Source organism: Lonchura striata, chromosome 2 (assembly GCF_046129695.1).
Source record: "Lonchura striata isolate bLonStr1 chromosome 2, bLonStr1.mat, whole genome shotgun sequence".
Classification (NCBI taxonomy): domain Eukaryota; kingdom Metazoa; phylum Chordata; class Aves; order Passeriformes; family Estrildidae; genus Lonchura; species Lonchura striata.
The window spans coordinates 62,401,985-62,424,502 of NC_134604.1; the positions used below are offsets into that span (position 1 = coordinate 62,401,985).

Sequence of the window (22,518 nt, forward strand, 5' to 3'; positions counted from 1 at the left end):
GCAACCTGCTGTCTGTTTTTAACGTGTTTTTCAATTCCTTTTCTCTCAACTAAACTATTTTAATTCTTTCAGTCTTTGTCACATGAAATTCGCCATGCTTCCAATTATTTTTATTCCATGTCCCTGAACCCTTTCTAAATTGGACACTCTTCAGAGACAGCAGGTAGCTCTAGTTGCACTATCCCAAAGATCATCCCTGCAGTTTACAAGGTTAGTCCTAGACAGTATTCCCAGCACCATGTCCTATCTTGTTTGGATACACATGGAAATATTTCTTTATTGTTTTTGTTTTAATTTTTTAAAAATCAGATTTGTTGCTAGTGTACGAGCATGTCTTTCAGGACACCAACCAATCTAGAGCAGCAGCTTTCTTCAGCCTGTGGAATACAGTTTTGAATGCAATGAAATTATTCAGACTTCAGAAAAATATGGCTCTAGTCACTGACAACACCAAGACCAAGGAGATGAATAAAGTTTATGGATGCTGACCTACCTCAAAATCTATCAGCTGCAGGTTGGCAATAAGTGTCACTAGAAGGCCACTGTTGTAGAGCTCTTGTGCCAGCTGAGCCACGATTTCTGTGGGTGGCTCTTTGTCTGTGGTCCCACACAGAATTTCTTTCATTGCTTGCAGAGATTTTGATACTTCCTCTGATGCCTTTTCACCAGCAGATAATGGGGTTTGTTTAAAAAAATGAAACAGAAAAAAAAAAAAAAAAAAAAGTATGTTCTTTTAAAAGACATGCATTTCAAAACAAATATTTCTAAATGTACTTACAATTATCATTATCTATTGCAAAATTATATCATTTTAGGTAATCATGGAGGCTGGAGCATCCATACTGCACCCTGCAGACCATACACAAGATAAATTCAATTTATACATGACATACCATCATTTTCAGACCATGGGCATAAAATAGGACCAAGAGAGCAATTACCAATCAGTGCCAGCATGACCCATTAAGAGATGTGGAGGCAGGCATGGCCCTGCAGAGGCAGCAGCAATTTCACTGTTGCTCCTCCTGTCCTCCCCAGTGGGCTCCATGGCACACGTGGGCAAGAGGTGCCAAATGAAGGTACCAAAGGCTGCCTCCCCACCCACTGCTTCCTGATGGGCTGTCCCAGCTCCTCTGCTGGGAAACCAAATAAATCCTCACAGCCCTGTGGCACTGCTTAACCCAGCAGGCAGCTGAACACCACACAGCTGCTTGCTCACTATCCCTCAGTAACATGGGGAAAGGAACTGGGGGGAGGAAATAAATTTTTAGCTTGAGATAAAGATAGCTTAATAGGATAGAAAAGGAAGGAAGAAATAGTAGCAATAACAACAACAATAATAATAAACACCAAGTGATGCACAATGCAATTGTTCAGCACCCAGTGTCCAGCCAGTTCCTGAGCAGCAGCCCTGGGCCAGCTTTCCCCCCAGCATTATGGACTGAGCATAATGCCCTGTGATATGGAATATCCCTTTGGCCCACTGGGGTCAGCTGTCCCAGCTCTGTCTCCTCCCAGCTTCCTGTGCCCCCAGCCCACTCGCTGGTGGGGTGGGCTGAAGAGCAGAAAAGGCCTTGACTTAGTGTAAGCCCTGCTCAGCAACAACTAAAACATCAGAGTATTATCAACTTCATTCTTATCCTAAATTCCAAACACAGCACTTTACCAGCTACTAGGGAAAAAATTCACTTTATCCCAGCCAAAGCTTCACAGCTTTGCACTGCCACCCCTATTTCTCCTCATCAGGTATGGTTTGAGCCAGCATCTTCTACAAGGGATTTGCTCACTGAGCACACAGGCACTTCAGCCTCAGATTGAGAAATTTAAATGAAACAATTTGCTTTAGTAAAGCTCCACAGGCTGAAGTAAAATAGATCTTTCACATCTTTTGCTCCCACCTAGAGTATAGTAATCCTATGCAATGTTTCAGGTACCTAATGTAGAGCATGAATCAGAATTACCTTACAAAGTATCTTGACCAGAAGCATTACAACAGGGAAAGGAAAGACACACACCTGTAAACAGGTAACAGCTGTTTCATGCAGTCAGCAGGTCAAAATCAGATGTGAGTGATAATACCCATTCCCAAGGAAAAGGACCACTGGCTGCAGCATGGCACCTCTGGCTCATGCTCTCCTCACACCTTTGCTCCACTTTGAACAAATAAAGACTCTGTGGAGGATAGGAGTAATTTTTTTCGTGTGGATGTGTGTGCTGTAAATCCTGCCTGCTCCAGCCATGGGGCTACAGAGGGAGCGGCTCCTTCTGGGTTGGGTTATATTTAATACACACATGACCTGCAGCAAGGCCAACTGGATTGTTTGGCAGGGAGTGGGAAGGAAGTAAGGAACAGGTTTGAAAGCAAAGCTGAGAATGACAGCAAACTGACAGGCAGGATGCTGAAGACAGGACAGCATTTCACAACTTTGAAAAACCTTAACTTGAAGTTAGCCTTTTGTTAGCAGAGCAGGTGAAAAAAAAAATTCAAGACAAACACAGAAAATGCAATAGTGATTTGTAAAAGCTAACTGGAAATTAATGAATGTTCAAAGACACATCAATAATTTCTGTATATTGCTCACATACATTGAAAAGAAAATCATAATGCTTTCAAATACCACCCCATCAATTTGCATAACATAACTCCACAGTGCTCTGAAGAGGCATCTCTCACCTGCTGCTGAGCTCCCAACATTTTCAGTCACAGATTTTATTCACATTAGTGAATAAAAATGATACAAAAAATTTAGAAGTCCTAAGAAAAACCAAAACCAACCACAGTAAAAAGCTACTTTTACATTGCAACTAGGTGGAAGATTTAAGCATTGATTTTGCACAGCACAAAGAACTGCTCTCCTCCAATCTCTTTGTACCTACTTGCAGTTTTCTGCTGGTTGAGATATGTCAGCATGAGCAGGGTGTAAATGAGCATGACTGTGTGATAGCTTCTAACAGCAGAAGTCTTGATGTTCCTCACCATCACTCAGCAAAAGAGCCTATTTTTACCTCAAATGTTAGTCATGTGTCACTTGAGATATCCCACAGAGTACAGATGGGATTAACAACAGGGGCTCTATCTTAGAAACTAAAGCTCTAAATCTTTATAAGAGCTAGAGAAATATTTTCATTTTAAAGGCAAAGCCCGTACATTTTTGGCTTTCCACCCTTTCTGTTGGGCTGGGTGTGAATATCTCTGGCATTCTGTAGTTAAAAAAAATGTTAATAACTTTGCTTTCAAGTATAAGTAGTCCTTTCTGATATGTAGAAAAAAGGCCTGCAGGACTCAGCTTCGTGTTTAATTCTCAAAAAGGAGGCCAGTGTTTAATTCTCAAAAAGGAGGCCAAAAAGTGCTGTGTGAGAAAATTAAACATAGAATACTGGTGCTGGTAGACAGAAGTGGCCACCAGAGCTGCATTTCTCTAATCACCTGCCATCCCATCCACTTGGTTCTTCAGCTTTTCCACATGCAATTTAGATTTCATGTGTCATTTCCTCCCCCTTCATAGCCTCTCTATGGTCTGTGTTTTGCTCTGCAACTCTCCACCAAAAGTTATTCACAGTCAAATCTAAGGATCGCTCCTCAGTGGATATCCCTCACAACATATCTGGAGGAAAACCATAATCCCAAACACAGATTCTTAAATTAACAGCCTCTGTTTTGACATTTCCACTTAAAGTCACAGCAATTTTAGAATAATACTTTAAGTACATAAGCACTGTTTCTGGGATGGAAACTTTCTTAATACTCAGAGAAAAAAGACATTCCAAGATCCAAAGACAAAACATCTGTCCAAAACAAACAACAAAGTACATTTATTCACTCAAATACATGGAAAATACATGAAAACATATCTGCATAAGAAGTCAGACCAGTCCTGAGCCTCTTTAGGAAAAAATTGCAAAAACCAACAAAAAGCCTCAGTGAAACATCCTCCCCCCAGCAGTGCCACAAACAGAATTTCAGTGACAAAAAAATAAAAAGGATTCACTAGAAACCCCTAAGTCTATTATGACTTCCATGCTACTTTTTATTTTCCATCAGTGGCAAGAGCAACAATAGCAAAGTGCTGCAACCATCACTCCAGCAGAAATTACAATGTAAACAAAATAATTTCATGAAATATCAAAGCACTTCAGCCATTTGCCTCACTCTTGAAATTAGGAACAATCTTATTTGCAGCAGATTTTCCTTTTGTCCTCTAGGTACAAGTCCTTTCCATCATGACTGATTTTATGCCATTATATTTAGAGAGGCTCTTGTGAATAGAGAGAAAAAAGGAAGAAAGGAGAAAACTACACACACAATCCTAAACAGAACAGCTTATACATAGACATACTAATGTCAAAAGTGAGACTTTGGACAGTCAAAAGTTGCAGGTAGGGACAAAAAAGTGAGAATGACACACAAGCTGATTCCCAGCAAACACACGAGTTTAGCGTTTGCACTGCTGTCCCAGCACAAATGACAGGATCTCAACCTCCTAAGACAAGTTTCTGGTCTTTCCAACAAGTCTCCTTTCAATAAGAACTGACTCTGCATCCACAGAGTATAGTTTGTAATGCACCTCAACCCAGAAGAGGTTTTTGGGTCCATTTTGAAAGACAAGGTTTTGTGTAAATGTTGAACTCTAACAATCCTTGGGTTAATCTGCCAACCCTACTGGACTAGATAATCTACAGCAGCCTTGGAGATGCAAAATAGACAGTATAGATAAGCCTGCATAATTCTCTATGTTAAATTATAAACATGTTCAACATCCCCTCCTCATAAAGCTGATTTTTGGTCAGTATTTATTTTTCTAAACCTACCAACAGCTTCAACCAGAGCTGGAAATTTTCAAGCTGAAAATTGTTGTATCAGTTTATTTTCCTCACAGATCAAAATTTTGTCACTGTTGCCTTAACAGAAACATAACACAAAGAAAGGAGCTTATGGAAAAATGATTCCCTGAAATGTTTTATGAAAAAAAATCTTCCCTGAAAGACTGATTGATCTTCAAGTGTGGGGTAGGCTGTGGAGAGGAGAGCCATAAGAATATGGCAGATAGGCACATACTGGTTGTGTTTGTGTACCTAGCACATTTCCAGGTCCAAAATCTCTCTATAAACTGTTTCACTCTTGCACAGCAGCAGGCAGTAACACATAGAGATGTCTGCCAGTGTGATGTTAAATACTCCAGTGTGTGATTCAGTGATCTGCCAGTACTCCATGCTATATATTGCAACTAAAAGCATAAAGCTTCTTGATTCAGTCTTATCTGGTTTAAAAATATTCTCACTGTGTGATTCAAACCAATTTTTCTCCTAAAAAGCAGTGCCAATGCAGCTCTCTCTACATGCAACTGTAAGAATTCCCAAGAAAAGCCATTAGCAGAATCTGAATCAAACAATCACATAACTTCAGGGTCACCCCAGATGACTTATTCTTGATGCAATTTCAAGCTGAATGGACCTACAGGGCCAAATTGTGGACATTTTGGATCAGGAGGCCTGACGTCTGTTATTTAGCAAAACATTACAGACTAGTACTCAAGGAAGCTGGCAAAGACAATTTGGGCAACCAAGCACAGCAGGGAAACGCCTTTTAGAAGGATGTATGATAAAATGTAGAAGACAGGTTTGCCCCACCTGGGCATAAATTCCTTTCCCACTGTTAAGCCTGCACTTAAGACAGAACTAAAGGTTCTGAAAGTCCTTAAAAAATAAAAGCAACCAGAATAGACAGATTTAAACTCTTGGCACCAGAACCTGATAATATCTGGAGTTTCTCCCATCTCTAGAGCAATAACAGGCCTTAGCAGAACAGGGAAGCTGAAACATGAAACGCTCCACAAAACCCCAGGACATGCAGAGCTAGGGGGAAGGGGTGCCAAACCCTTCTTATCTCATTCCCTTGGTTTCAGTGTGCAGCAATGAAATGGAAAGCAATTTTGTAACTAGCTCTGGCAGCTGCGGAATTGCATCCATGGGTATTCACGTTCCCTGTAGTCACGCAACTGTTCTTCCACACAAATGCACACAGAGCCCTCCGCATGCACCTTGCACCTCATCTCACACACCAGTCCCCAGAGCTTTACCAACCAGCAGCCAGCCAGGTGAACAGCAGCCAGGAATGGTTTCCTTGTTGCTATGTAAAAAAGCAGGATTTATTGATAGAAGTATTTGTTCCAGATATCTTGAAGTCATTTACTTGTAACCTTAATAACATGCTGCTCTCCTGACCCTTCTGAACAGCACCAAATTTGTTACAGCATGTGGAGATGAAAGAGAGGACAGACTGCAGTGACCTACCTGAACGAGCAGTCTTGTTAGAGAGATTTAAGTGAAAGGGGCAGAAGCGCGACACTTCAGGTTATTTTTACATCTTGCTTCACTATCCTTCTGAACACTGACTAAAGGCACTGCAGCCTGCAGTTCTGCCTGACAGGAAAGCACTCAGCACAGTGCTCTGAACCTGCTCTAATGCATTTTGGTTCATTTTCCACAATAAACTCTTGTCTTGGATCAGCTATACCAGAAACTGCAAATCTTTCAGCCCATCTAGACCACATGCAAAGATTAGACCAAGTTTCAACCAACCTCAGATCCATTTGCTGCACTAAATTAAAAGCCTGTGTCACTTGGAAGGCTTTTGCTGCAGGGCAGGTTCAGAAAATGTTACCAAACCTGTAGGCACCACAGATGGCACTGAGTCAGGCTGCCTCACCCGAAGGTGTTTGATTAACAGCAGGAGGGTGATGTGTTCAAGGACGTCCTTCAGTGACAAACTGGATGCCACCCACACTGCTTTGTGCTGACTGGGCTCAGCAGCTGAACACACGGCTTTGAGAAGTCAGGGGGTTTGTTTGTGAGGTTGGTCAGGCATCCTTTCTATCAATGTTCCTTTACAACAGCCATTAACAATGACACAGCGACACACCAGCAATAAATGAAGCAGTGTGACCAGAGTGTCATACGCTGTCCATTCTTCCTCAGGTTCAATAGATATGACCTCTTGCTATCATGGCTCCTCTTCTCTTCATTCCTATTTACATGCATCCCCCAAATACTATAGGAGTTTGTGCCAGAAAGAAGGAAGCGAGCCTAAGCTCTGAAGGCTTTCTTTCCTATGTATTTAAATACTTTCCTGCTTTTCTAGGTAGTTCCAGATTAAGCATTTCTCATTAAATTCAAGGACTGATTGGTTCTACATGACTGAGATTAAATTGTAATGACATTTATAAAATACTGCAATAAAATTTAATTAATTGTTCTTCACCACATCAAAGCCCAAACAGGATGTCAGCAATTGTATATGCTCCAAGAACACCTTATTTTATTTCACATGTTGGAAGAGAGGAGGATTGTTGATAAAGAACGTTTTAGTCTACTTTTTCAGCTCTGTCAGAAAAGGAGCCAGATGTGCTGGTACTTCTCAACCTGTGGTCTTTCAAGCATCAAAATGTAGCTGAAAAAATAGCAAACCTTTAAACACACATATATCCATGCAAGCAAACAAACAAGAAAGCCCATACATAAAAGTAAGAACCAAACATCAAAACTTTGCCTGTTTTTCATTTAGGAGTGTTTAAAAGCATCAGAAAGCACTATGGCAACACAAAACACGCATTAATAGTTTAAAAAAAATTAGACATGTGGAGAAAGTGGGTCAAACTCAATCCTTATCTAAGGAGACAGATGCTAGTGTAGTCAATAGAGTTTACTTAAAGCTTGAATGGGTACTACTCTGTGAATAACAAAAAGCATCATGAAGAAAGAGTGTAAACCTCTGTATATCATGTGTGCATGTGTAAATGCCTCAGAAAATATGTATCATTTCCTTTACACTTACAACTGGCTTCTCTGCATCTTGTCTATCAAGTTATATCCTTCATCCTCTTCCCATTACCTGAGGAGTTTTAACTGCTCTGCTGCTAATGGCTCCTGCTGAAAGTTGCACAAAGTTGAATTAGAAGCATCAAGACCCTCTCTGCCTGACCTTGTGCCCTCCTGGCTGCTCACGGCATCTTCACCTCATACTCATGATTTCTCAGCTAGAAAAGGAAAGAGGAAAGGAGGTTCTCTGCCAGCCCTGCAGTTAATTCAGGCTTTGCCCCATTTCTCTGCCAATTCTGCCTGTATTAGCAGCTTTTAGCTGCCTCAACCCACATACCACATTTGCTGCACTACAATAACAGCTTAATTGTCACAGGATAAATCTTGTTTAAGCATCTGAAACAAGTCCTAGTTGGAAACTAATTTGCACACAAAATCAGGGATGCTCTGGAGTTGTACCCTGGAAGTGCTGGGAACCTTGGCTTTATGGTGAGGCATAACAGTACCTTTTTAGCTCTTACAGTAGACTAAGAGCTAGAAATCTGAAAATGGGACAGCCTTGATCTGCAAACTTCTCAGGTCACAGGGCTACAGGGTCCAAACCCATCTCTGAGACATCCAGGGTCTCTGGCTCCTGCAGTAGCTAAACCTCTAGGCCTTTTCGTGAAAGTTTGACAAATTTCTTCTCCCTCCAGAAATCAAATTGGAGGTGAAGTTAAAAACCTTGCTAGGCTTTCAAGAGCACAGAGTACAGCACTGTGCTTTGTTTATCTTTGCTTTTGTTTTCAGTTGCATTTCTCCAGTCATTCTCATGAAAGGACATTACTCATTGGCACTACTGAGTATATTTTGAAAATCTGTGGGCCACTGAAAGTCTTCCTATTGTCTTTTCTTCTCCAACTCAAACTGCAAACAACACTTAGAAATAGCATTACTAAATTCACAAACCTGAATGGATAGCAGCAGGTGTGACTGGGGCTGGGTGCTTTTGCAAGAGCTATTTTTCCTGCCAGTTTTAAAAGTTTATCATCATCTCAGTAGTAAAGATAGTCTTAATGATTTCCTTCCATTAACTCAGGAGAATAAATTTAGCTATTTTCTTTAGCAGGTATTTATTTCAGGACAGCTCAGTGGAACACTTTAGATGAAAGGCAGAACTGCCAAGGAGTCTCTAACCTTTCCTTCTGCAAGGAAAAGGACACTATGTGCTTCCTTGACATTACAGTACAAAGCCCTGAGTCAACAGGCTACATAAGCTTAAACCAATGCAAAAAAAGGCTTTCCTCACCTTCTGCCTTGCTGTGGAAGGGACTGCCTTGTCCCCCTCTCTCCTCTCCCCTGATAACCCACATTCACCCCAGGAACAGCCTCTACCCCACAGCAATGAAGTACACAAAATTTAAGTGAAAATCAGCCTCTTCCTGTAAAACAGGCACCATTAAGTTCACAAGCTATTTCCATTCTAATACGCCAGGGAAACATTCTGTATCTTTTGATCTGTGAGCAAAACACACAGCAGCTGTTTTGACTTTTATGAAAAATTTACATTGAGCACTCAGTTTTCTAAGAAATCTGAATTTCTCATTGTCACTGACACCCAAATATACAAACCAGATCAAGCCAAAAATTCTCAAAACCACAACCCTGAGGAGTCACTCTGCAAGCAGATCTAAAAGAAACCCAAGTATGGAGCTTCTGCTTTGAAAGTCTTCTTTAATCAGGCTCCAAAGGATGAATTCAGCAGGGCAGAACAGATTCTGATGATTTATTTAGTTACTTATTTAATGTTTTTTAGTTCAGAGTCAAATTATCTCTGTTCTGAGGTTACTGAAGGTATTTCAGAATGAAACATCAAATACTAGAGACCTCCCAGAAATCCATGCAACTTACCTTACGTAATTAACACACTGGGCTACTTGCTTTGAACCAAAAGTTTCAAGAGGATTTCACTACGGGTGCAAAGGGCTCCATGCCTACTTTTTGGGTTGGGATTGTCTTCATACAACTTCCTGCACAAGGTGGGGGAAGCACAACATGCATGCATACAAACATCGGCTCCACAGAAAATGTATTAGTATACCTTATCAGCTATTTCTGCTTCCACTGACAATCACTTTTAACTTAAAGTTAGTCTGCTGTTAACCAAAACCTTATACTTCTACTACAGCAAGAGTGTAGAGAGCCAGAGTCTCAGATGAAAAAAAAAAAAATTATGCAAGCTCAAGTTCCTAACTGAGGGCATTTTGTGTGTTGGGAAGTACCTATCAAGAGGTGACTGGAAAAGCAGCAAAAGTAACTCGAGTCTGTGTCATGGAATTAGAAGAGAGCCGTAATATTAGCAAAAGCCTAGCACTATAAATAGAAAATGAGTAGCACAGCTTTTTTAGGAAGTACTGGCACACAGAACATTAGAAAGGATGAACAGAGATCTCTTTTATACACATCTAGACACATATAGCTTTCCTGGTTTCTGGAAACAGTGTGCATCAGAAGTGGAGTTTTTCTCTGTGGGTACCTACACATTAATTGGCAACCCCATTTGTTATCCTGCAAACACCATTAACAGTACAATAGTTTTCACACAGCCTTCCAAGCTGCTTTGCTAGATTCATTACTGTTTGAAGTAGTGGGAGATCACCCTTTGTTTTGTCTGAGGCTCCTGGATGTTAGCATTTTCTGTCTGATCCCCAGATTTTATGTATTTTATTTATGCAAAAGTCCCCTGATTTCAGTAAAATCATTCAAACACACAGCTACATCCACAGGCAAGCATTCGCAGAATCAGGGCAGTGACCAAACACAATGTTATTCCCTTTATTCTGCTGTTCTCCCAGCATAAAAACCTTATGGTCTTCTACAACGTTACCTCATACCTTGTCTGTCTTTTTTTCTTGTTTTTCCAATATGGCCATGTTTTCTTTCAGAACTTTCACAATCTCAGCAGGATTTTTGTGCGATTTGCTAAACAAAGGCATGGTCTTCCTTCAACTGGATTTCTTCCTTCAGGATAGAAGAGGACTGCCTAAAATCAAACAACAAATAAAAACAGCTTTTAAGGTTTATACAAAAATGCAATAAAACACACAAAGACACTATGAATAAGAAAAGATTGCACCTCAGGCACTACACTTTGCTTCAGCCACCCAGTGAAGCAGTGAAAGTTCTCATGTGTAGGTCTTGCAAGTTCACTGAGGATTCTCAAGGCACCATTAGAACACGAAAAGCAACTACTCAGCACCTGAGCTGGATGCTCCCTACAGGTCAGCACTCCAGCAAGTCCATGCCTATGTCCAGTGTATTTTAGACAATGCACATCTGGCAAGCTCCACTAGATTTCACATATGGGTTTCTGTCAGACTTCACCAGCTCCATCACAGTGCAGAAAACCAACTGTATGTGCCAGAACACCAAAAGCACCCTTTGTTTAAAGAAAGCATTGCAAATTGGAGTCCCAGCTTCTCTGCCATCACTCCTTCAGTTGCTTTTTTTTGTCAGCCTGGGGTACCTTGAGAGGAAACAGTTGAAATTATGCCCTAAGTCTGACAGACTTCAGGAATTTGTGGATCAGATCTCACTTGTGTAGAACATTGCCCGAGTTAAATAAAGATCAGGTCCAAATATAAACACAAACTTTTTCATGACATTTAAATGAGAATTTTAATGAAAATTCTCAGTTTGTTTAATTTAAAACATTCTTCTTCTGTATGGTTAGAAAGGCAAATACTACATCACTGTATTTATATATGAAAGAAACCAAGCCACTCAGTTTCTGCTTAGGCTGTGAATTCTTATGGGTTTTGCTGAGGGTCCAATACAAAGATCTATTGAAGTCAATGACTGATTACAGATGGGAATATGTTCTGGTTGGAAGCTCAGCACTGTTCTGGACTGCATTCCCATGTGTACAATAAAAAAGGGAAAAAAAACAAACCAAAAAGCAAAAAATAATATCAAACTTTCATTTCCTTCCACAGCAAAAGAAAAACATCACAATTCCTCCACACACACATTTGTGCAATTAGTTGTGAAAACATAAATACACATACATACCACTTCACTCCCATTATTCTCCAACATTTGCAATTAAAAAAGCTTTATACCAGAGGTTTCAAAGGAGAGAACTAAAGAAGCACATAAACAGAGCATAAAGAAAACCCAGTGGTACCAAAGAACCAACTCCTCTCATGCTTCATTGTTACTATGGGCACACTACAGAATTCATAAGGAAATATGATCCCATTAGAGCCATACATCCATGTGTTACTAATCCCCAAATAACCTATGGAATTAATACCCAGATTAGGCATACATTCTGTCGCAACTATAAATAGTAACCATATAAAACAGCCAAGTACAAAATTAAAAATTTAAAAGCAAAATCTATACAGACTTTATCCTAGTATCTTATTTAAAAAATACTTCAAAATATTTTTGCAGAGTATCTTTACAGGAAGAGTTTCTATGACACACAGGAAATATTTTTGAATGTGTTATTTAAACTAAAAGTTCTTTTACAGTGCCCAAAATAGGTGAATTTGTATATAGCTTCTCATTTTTTGCTAGGTCAGTTTTACAGGGATATTTTCACATCCAGTGTCTGAAACCTCACCACTTTTGCATTCCCATTTTCAAGCTCCTCACAGTCCTGTTCAAACTCATTTTTATTTCTCCAGTTTTGGCTACATGACCTTCACTCCTCAGCTGAGCTCCCAGCTGCAGAGTTCTGCTCCCATGCAGCTCAGAGGTGCAAGTTTTGGCAGTGCCAGTCACCAGAGCAGAGTCCCACCTCAGGCTGACAAGGTGCATGGTTGAAGCCTGGGTGCCCTTTGGGGCACACTCAGCTACACACAAGCCCTGGAAAACACTGTGAAGCCAGTATTACACAATAAAGCTGTTTGGATGCTGCTAGAAGCACCCAGCACTCTGTAATCCCAAATGTGGTGCAAATAGAAGATTAATAATTCACAACACACTTTGAGAAGGACCTGATTCTGCATGTTTTTGTTATCCTGAAGGCATGGCATGAGGATGTGATGATGCAAGAGAGAGAGAGTCTGAAATCAGGAGCTTAACAGGCAAGTTGCATTTCAGAAAATAATTACTTTCTTTCAGGGTGGGGTAGGTATATTCAGATTGCTAAAGTGATCCCTTCATTTTTTCTTCTCAAAAGTTTTCACACAAAGAAAAGTAGAGTGGGAGATAAATTGATTTTTTTAAATTAAGTACTTATGAGCTGAAGGTTCTGAGATTTTTAAAAAATGAAGTTCACATTTCTAACTAAAATGCTGACAATAAACTATTATTTCCTATCAAAAATTAACTTACATGGCTGTCTAGAGTAATGTGTCTGTATTTAAAATAATCACTAATTTTACCATAGGACCAGCACTTTTCAGCTGCATAGGTTCAGTATCACCAGCAAGTCACCAGAGCATTGCTCAATGATAAAATACCATTTTTCCTCCACTACATACCCTAACAGTATCTTAATCACAACAGCAAAACCACCAATAATAGGGCAGGAAGGGACTCAAGAAACAGTTTAATTCATTGCTCTGTTGAACAGAGCCAAGTCTCTGCATCATTTCATTAGATATAAAGTCTTAGATAACAAAGCAAAGCCTCTGCTATATGCAAGTGGAGGGGGCAGAAAAAAAAGGGGGAAGAGCCACAAATATGCATGAAATAACATTTTTAGATTTATTCCTTCTCAGGACACGGTTCTTAACCTGCCAAAAGATGATCCATCACCTCAGAAAATACATACTGGCAGCTGCAGAACCTTTTGGTTCCCCATGCAGGAATATTCTAGGGGGACACGTGCTGTTCACAACTACGGGCAGAAGCACATGGGGGTAAAGTCACTCTACTGAGATTTGGGAGTTGTGTTCCTTAGTCTTATGGCTGGCTATCCAATAAAACAAGTGACAAAACAAGGACTCCTCCAGCTTTGCTCCCCATAACTGTAGTTTCCAGAATCAAAGAAAACACAAGCTCTTATTAAAGAAGCTTTTATCACAGCTGGGCATTTCTGTCCTGGCCTCCTCTTTCTATCAGCTCTCTGCTCTCTAGGCTTTTTCTTGAAAAGTTTTCTGTTCAGTATAGGCACTAATTTGGTTTAGAGGCCCTATTATTAATATAACTTATTTTCAGTATTTGGAAATATATTTCAGTTTTTGGAACTTGTTTTTTTCCACACATCTAGTCCTCCGTCAAGGTTGTTTGAAATTTCACAAAAAGTTCAAAAGTTACCATGAGAAGAGAATTAGGATGAGAAATAGACAGTGTGACCACATAAACTTCATTCTCTCAAGAAGCCAGTCTAAAAATAACTGAAAAACTAAGATGAATGACAATTGAAAAATAAATGAAACACAGGCTCACCAAAGGTAGCTCATACTACAATCCCTTATAAATATATTTTAAACATAGAAAACAGAGTAAAATCCATGTATCTAACATGGAAATGCACTGATTTGAATATAGTACCAAAAAACTAGCTGAAAAATTATCATATCATCTGACTGGGAAGGCAAGAGCAATCTGTGGATGGGATATTTAGAGAGGTATAGGAATTAAGAGCCTATCCAATAATTGTGGTGACTGAAATCAGAAAGATATTATCAACACATAACAAGACTGGAATATCATTACCTGGGAAACTGGATGGAGTCAAGAACAAAGGTAATAAAAAAAAAGGGATTAAAAAAGGGATAAAAGTTAAGAGTAGAAAATATCAGATAATACTGAACAGTAGACGAGACACAGCTTGTAGGTGTTCCAGATCCCCAGAAACATTCAATATCAGATTGGACAAGACTCTGAGCAACCTGATCTAGTTGAAGACATCCATGATAGAGGGAATTGGACTAGATGACCTTTTAAGGTTCCTTCCAACCCAAACCATTCTATGGATATCTGCTTCAAGCTGAGGACTTACCATGAGAAATTATGAAAGCAAGCAGCTGGTGACATATACAAACACACAAGTATTTTACAGATGTGAGAAAGACAGATGCAAATCTGTGATAAATCACAAAAATAATGGTCAGTAGAAATCCAAAGGTATTTATGCCTTTGTACTCAGTGTTGATAGACCTTCATACAGAACACTGTACACAACCCTGAACACACAGAGTCAACTAGAATCAAGAGGTTAGAGTGGGTGGAGAGAAGCACACTGGATGGCCAGAAAAATGAGAAGACCAGCATATCTTGGAGGCTAAAAGTGCCCACCTTCATAAGTTAAAATAAAAATACAGGAAAGCTGAAATAACAGCTATTTTAGCTTAAATAACAATAACACTTTATTTATGCAGAATCAAGTGGCTAAAAACTGCTGATGTATAAACTTCAGCTGGAAATGTAAAGGTTTCCACCCATTGGAGCTTTGAGGTTTTGAAATGACCTAATCTACCAGGCACACTACAGAGCATCTGTTCATAAATTTTTGACACTGCTGTCTGGCAGCAAGGGACAGGACTGAATGAGCCCCTTTCTTTCCCACTTTCTAGGAAATTTTTTTCCATCTAATGGTTATTCAACATATGTTTTCATAACATCAAAAATGGATTGTGGACACTCCTGAATTCATAACGGAGAACCAGCCAACTTGTAAAACATTTTGTTTTGATGATATTATTTCACTGGTGCTCTTGAGAGGAGCTTATGAGACCAAGGAAAGAAACAGCTGTATCTTACCAGACTAACTCTCCCAATCTCAGTGATTGTCTCGCCCAATCATAAGGAAAATACCTCACCAGTGCTGTGGGAGGAAACAAAGTTTCCTAAGCCTGCTGTTTCCATCAGCATGAACATGACATTTCAGACACCAGAGCTGGAGTGTACAGCACACTTTAGAAACTTTAATTTTACAAAAATACTTTCATGGACTATCATTCCATCTTTGTTTGGAAGGAAAAAATGGTACTGATTTTGTATTAGATAAGCCATAGAAACACCAAAAGAAAACAATAATGAACCACTTTCTAAATGTCAGCCTGTTTCTCTTCAAGTCAGGAAAAAACCCACACGGACTAAAGCAGTGAATTGAATCTAGAGCTGGATGTGGTTTACATGACTTTTAGGTTATTCAGTAGCCTGTCAAAGTTAACATCCCCTCATATTCAAGGCATAGAGTCTCTCACTCTGTCTCCAACTCTACCCACATTTAACCAAGATGGAAAACACAATTGCATAAAACCTATCTACCTACTTTTATTCTGTCTCCTCTGCAAAGGGAGAAGCTGAAACACAGAGATGACAAGACTTACCCAAGGCCACATCAAAAATAACAGTGGCTGTGTCAGGAATGCAACCTAGATCATGTGACAACAGAGCCGACACTTTATCAGGCTTCAAAATATCTCTTCTGCCAGTTTATCTGCTCATAAAGAGAATGTACTTTAAAAATTTAGCACAGCTATAAAGTACAGAAAGAGATCTAGTTCTGATTGTAGGCACTCTCCACAATTTCTCTGCTTTTAAGTCATACTTCCTCAAAATATTATAGTGCAACTGAACTTGTAAGCACAATGAAAGAAAAATGCACACAGCAACACCACTCCGCTCAGCAGCCCATCCCACTGTGAAGTGACTCAGTGAAGCAGCTCAATAACAAAGGCTTCTTCCTGCCCACAAAAGCAAGAATGGAAGAGAGCACATGAGCCCATCCATGCACTCTTTGCAGATGGTCCTCTGGACAAAAAATTTGGTCTTCAAAAATAAATGAGAAAAAAAAAATTTCCTTCCCAAGGAGTATCAGACATTTCTCTTGCCTTAGCCCCCAACCTTCATCAAGTTATTAAACAGAATCTAAACACTTCAATAACTCATATTGTGTGAGAGTTTCTGGAATAGAAAAAAGACCTTCATTTCCCATTCACTGCAGTGTGCCTATGACCCACACAGGTCCTGGTCCCAAGTTAGCACACTTTCCTCATCATTTTGTCTAATTCAGTCTCTACATAATGGAAGAGGTCCTCAATTTTCCCTCCTGCCATATTTGGGAAAGCTGTTGCAATGACAGAGCAATGTACCAGGAGATGGAAGCCCCCATGTGTGGTGAGCACCCCGAGAAGCCCAGTTTGTCCTTTCGCCCTCCCCAGTGCAGTCCCTTCACACATCCCATGTTTTACTTGATACACACAGGAATTAAGGCTATGGAACAAGCAACTACTCTGCAAATTCTCAATGAGTTGAAGATTTTGGAAGGTGCAGTGCAAATGAAACAAAAGATTAACAGAAGATGGGACAGATTTATGGTTAGGGTGAATGAATGCCATCTCTGCTTGGCAACTTGATTTTTTCCAAAAACTCAAGAATTTACTCGTCACAAGCTTTGATGTTGCCTACCTGTTGCATTACCTGAAATGAAGATGGATATTAGCTGAAACTTGACCAGAAAACATAAAACATCACAGTAATGCCTACCATCACCACAAATGTAATTTTTCTAGCAGATGGCAAGCATCCTGAAGATCAGACATGGAAAAGAAGTAGGCAGCTCTGCCCTTAATCTGATCACCTCTACAGAATGAGAATAATAATATCACACAGTTGTTCAATAATGTTATGAAACTGAAGCCATTCAAGTGCTGTGGTGTAGCTCTATGGAAGCACCTAAACAATTAACTCTTTTTAACTGAGTGCTTGAATGCCACTTCAGTAAAAAAAACAAGGAAAAAACCCTACACGTATAGTCTTTCAGCAAACAGAGGGGATAAAATGAAACACCAAAAATCAATCTGGTCACTGAGGCAATCTATTTTGATAGATGCTTTGTTCTATGATGGTGACACCCTGCTCCACATGTATTCACATCCCTACACCCTCTGTGGGAGCCATTCAGCTGTTGAGGGGCCACATGGAGAGCCAGGTCAGGGAAATGACCCAGGTTAACAAGAAATAGCCTGCTGTGGAAAAAAGGTCGCAGAGGTTTCCAGTCCACTTCTGCCCAGATACAGTCTAGGACTGTACCAGCACAAGAAGAAAAGAAGGGGATGGGAAGAGGGTAGAGACAGGGCTGCTGGAGCAGATGCTACAACTCAGATATTCACAAACCATACCAAGAATGAGGCAGTGATGATCATAAAGGAGGTATAAATGTGTGACAATACAAACAAAATACTAATCATAGAAGAGTTTGGGTTGGAAGGAACCATAAAGATCATCAGGGCTCCAAGCCCCCTGCCATGGGCAAAGACACCTTCCACTAGACCAGGTTGCACAGAGCCCATCCAACCTGGCCTTGAGCATTTCCAGGGATGGGGCATTCACAAATTCTCTGGGCATTCTATGCCAGTCTCACCACCTTCACCATAAAATTCCTTTATAATACCTAATCTTAACCCATCATGAGTGGGGTACAGAGAACAGAATTGAAGATAAGGACATTTTGCTATCTTCTATCCTTCTATTGGAAGTCCTGTGTTTTCACATCCACTATTATTATTATTATTAGTAGTAGTAGTAGAAAACAGCTTTTGCACATTGCAATGCCAGGTAACATTCAGATTCTCACCCATGCAGAAGTGGTATCCTGTGGCACCACACTCACACCAGCATCATTTATCTGTATCACAGGATCACATAGGCTGTCCCAGTCATACTAATGAACTAGCTAAAAGTGGTAGATTATTACTTTGTGTTCAAATAAACTAGAAATATATGAATCAGAGGTTTTACAGTCACCAAATTTGCAGAATTGAGAATTCAAGAATATTTGGAATATCAATTTGCATTTACTACCACAGAGATCTTTAAAACCTAAAAGATTAAGAATTCAATTCCATGCCTAACTGTAGTCCATAGCAAAACTCCCACAAACTCAGTCATGCAGAAAGAGCTCTCTTAACGAATGTCTCTGAAGTACACACAATTCTAACAGAAGAGTCCTTAACAGCTTTTCATTTACTTAAGTAAAAGGAAAACCAAGTTAAAAATCCATTTCTAGTAGAAATAGTAACTGTAGAAATAATGGGAACTGGTAACATAATTTGAATAACACAGGCAGCAGCCAAGAGGGAATAGGACTTCCTCTAAATTAATTAGTGAGGAACATGGATACTATTTTTGTATTTGGTCCAATATTACTAAACTTACCTCTCTGAACAGCATTCACTTGATCAAGCTCGTGGCAAGTCCACTGTGTTATTTCAATAGCTTCGCACTGGATTAAAATAATTTTCTATAGAAGTAATTTCACTTTACTCATAATATTAGCCTAAGAAAGATCCTTTGCTTTTAAGAAAGACCCCAACTTCCCTTAAGCTCCATTAAAGTTCTACCTGATGAAGACTTCATGAATTGCCCATGGCACAGAATCAGCATTTCAAGCGGACGAGACCTATCGTCTGCGAAGGAGGAGCTGGGTCATTTACATACGCTGTTCCTTGTGGCAGTTCACACGCACGCTCATCTTCCCTTCATCTCCTTCCCCCTGGCTTATGCAAGTGGCCACGCTCTCATTCCTCTGCATCTCAAGAGCCAGTCCGCAGCTGCAGGCAGCCCGCGGAGAGGAGCAGGAGAAATGATATATTGCAGATATTTTATTTTTGGAAACCACACTGTAAATAAAGCCATTTCCAGAGATATTCCATGGACACGGAGTGCTTGGTCGCAGAGCCAGCGCCTTATGTAACAGGAGGAGCATTGTTTAGGGTTGCCTGCATTAAAGAGCCACTCCTGGTAACACAGTTTACAAAGCTATAAAAAGCTACCAGCCTAACTGTCGAGAACGAGCAGGCAAGCGGTTTATTACCGAAAGGCCGGTGCTAACTGGAAAAAAAGAAAGTTTCATTAAACCACTCAACTTCCCGTCACTCGGAGAACATCACCCCGGCTGACACTTACCGTGGGGGGGAAGCTGGGGGCTCCTAGGCGGCCCAGCGCAGCCCCATGGCCAGGTGCTGAAGACAGCTCTGCCGCCTGCCTCCCTGCAGCCCGCGCCGCCGGCAGCCGCCCTCAGTGATCTTCCATCTAATCCCGCTTCATTCCCCCAAGTGGCAGAGCCCAGGGATCCCGCGGTTCGGCCTCCCGCTCTTCTCCTGCCGGGCGGCCGTCAGCCTCTGGAAAAGCGTGAGCAGAAAGGATCACTTGGACATGCACAGGCGCTCACAAGCAGCTGTAAATTTCCACTCCCCGCTGCCTGCGGCTGCACTCCCGGCTCCTCGCCGCTCCTGCTCCGGCGAGCTCTGTGCCTGGCTGCGCGTTCTTCGCCCACTGCCCTCCCCGCTTCCCACTCCCTCACTCGTCTTGCTCACAGGCACACACACACACACACACCCCAAACGTCAGAGGAACGCGTGGAAAAGCAAAAGATGAAGTGATCGCTCCGCCGAGAGATTTCCCCAGGGTTAAGGGAGGACATGCGACAATTTCGCATCACTTCTGTAAGTTTCCATTCCTCTCCAAAGTCTGCCGGTGCAGGGGGAGGCATCGCTGACGGGTCCTCGCACCATCACGTGGCGTAGGCTGCTGGAATTAAATTATTCACCTTGCCGTTCTGATAGGAATGCAAATAAGGGAGCCCAACAGCGGGTTGTTGTTACAAGATAATTAAAAAAAAAAAAAAAATCAACATGCTCACACACCACATCTTTCAGCAAAGTCCTGTCCAGAAAAGTTGCAGTTAAGTTACTTCCTGCCTGGCTATATATTATTACATAAAGATCCAAATACTTTTCCACAATAATACTTGAGGGGATTAAAAAAAACACCCACCTGCAGTATATTCTCAGCAAAATTTAAACCCTTACGAAGAAAAACATTAGCCAAAGTATTTTTTCAAAGGCTAATGTGATGGGGAAAAATCATAAAGTATTCTGAAACAAGTATTACCAGCTATTATCAAGCATACAAATAAAACAAAATGTAATTAAAGGAATTTTTAGTGCTTCATTTTTCTCTCTTGGCAACTATTGTTTGGCAAGTGCCAGAATTCCCAAAGGGAATGGCGAGCGCTGTCCCCTCTGCCCTCAGCTGTTGAGAGCAAGGGAAGAAGGATGCCTTACTATAGGCACTGCAAGGTGGGATTTAAAATGTATCTTCATCTGGATCTTGGCTGAGTCCCAGCTCGGATGTGTGCCCAGCATGTCCTACTGCCAAGCTGTCCAGCTTGGGAGGAAAACTTTACCTCCCATCACTTCTTCCTCAGGGTATAGCCTAGCCAAAGTCCTACATTATTAAAAATAATTTGGTATGCTACATTTGCTTGGGGAGTTGATCTCAGAGTTAGCAGCGCTACAGTTGCATCAGATCTTGATTTAAGGCTCACCTGCAGTAGCTATTCACAGCTCTACATTACAGGCAGCCAAAAGTGCATGAGAAACCTAATTTCTGAGGAATACAGATGAAATAGACACCTTTTAAAGGGCTATGAGCCTTTGCTTGCAGTGCCAGCTCTGAACTGAAGCACACAGGAGTATCCCAGATCCTCACTTTGAAGAGCCACTCGCCTGTCCCTCCTGGGCTCAACGAGGCAGATGCCACCCCTGCCCCCTTAACCTCCCTGCCTTTGCACAGGAGGCACCAAGCCAACCTTAGATCAGCAGATTTGTACTCCCAACTTATCAGTAAAACACGTCATCATTTCTGCTCACACTTTACATTACAGATCATCAAGATACTGCAGCCCTGTGTTTTTGAACCGCCCTGAACAGCACTGGGAACAGACATTAATTAGTGCTGCTCTCGCTGCACCAGAAAGCACTGCAACAAGTGACACCAAGTGGCAATTTCTGCTACAAACCCCTTGTGAAATATTCTTCCAGCACTGAATTAAAGGCTTCACACTAGCCACCATTGACCAGGTTTCCTCTCCAGGCTGTCTCCACAGAGAGCTCAGCAAGGGACACTGTGGACACCAAGCTCTGAGCAGGGTGAGCCACCCACGAATTTAGGAGGCACACGAACAACCTGCACAGATGTGTCGTGGTATGAAGGACGTGGAGAGGGGAACTGGCACTGGGCACCTTTTTGTATGTGCCCTGCTGTGTCCCAGCTGGGTGGGGAGAGGGAAGGGGTGCTGGGCCTTGTGGTAACTTACACCCACACTGGCATTGGCCTTTTCTTTTTTATCGGATACCTCGGCCTTTGGGTAAACAGTGAAAGTCAAATGATAAACATTCTGCCCTTGGGCTACTTCTGATAGTCCTGGCTTTTCCTAAAGCAACACAACAATCCAAGTGCATCAGTGCTTCCACTGTGTGTTTTTAAGAAAAAAACTTTTTCCTTTGTCCAAGAAAAAATTTATCTTTTCTATTGCAAATCCACCATCCCTTCAACAGGTAAAACCTCAACTTTTTGTTGTACCGTGGAGTCTAACAGTAGTAGGTGTTACCCTGAAATCAAACTATAACAAAAAAAATATTGAAATATCACAACAAATGTGTTTTAGTTGCACATAAGAAGCCCCAGTGGGGATAACCTGTGTATCACTTTGCTCCATAAAATATTCACAGACAATTTTGAGTATCCTGACTCTTTGGAAGTATATAAAATTTATCTACAAAGTAACTATCCTTTGTTTTGGACTAAATATGCCTGTTTTCCTGATTCAGAGCAATAAATTGAATTTGCACTCAATTACAGTTCAACTTTTACCATCTTCTACCTGAGAAAATATTTTAGGGCTTTAATAGGAGCCTTCTACACAGCTGGAGAGCAAGAAACCCACCTGCCTCCATCCCTGCATTGCAGCAG

General features: G+C 41.0%; 1 protein-coding gene across 3 annotated transcripts in view; it reads right to left on the reverse strand.

Annotated features, from left to right (window-relative positions):
- The window catches only part of CAB39L (calcium binding protein 39 like), a 43,694-nt gene extending 23,425 nt beyond the window's left edge, over nucleotides 1–20,269 (reverse strand). The window contains exons 1-4 of one of the 3 annotated variants that reach the window (XM_021528409.3): nucleotides 20,101–20,269; nucleotides 19,669–19,883; nucleotides 10,689–10,837; nucleotides 494–658 (exon numbers count right to left, since the gene is read on the reverse strand). In XM_021528409.3, coding sequence (XP_021384084.1) covers nucleotides 494–658; nucleotides 10,689–10,790 — 267 coding nt within the window. In that variant the 5' untranslated portion in view covers nucleotides 10,791–10,837; nucleotides 19,669–19,883; nucleotides 20,101–20,269. Of the gene's footprint in view, nucleotides 1–493; nucleotides 659–10,688; nucleotides 10,838–18,918; nucleotides 19,084–19,103; nucleotides 19,594–19,668; nucleotides 19,884–20,100 lie in introns of those variants that run through there. The other 2 variants (XM_021528412.3, XM_021528411.3) reach the window with 2 other exon arrangements.
- Between the last annotated feature and the right edge of the window lie 2,249 nt (nucleotides 20,270–22,518).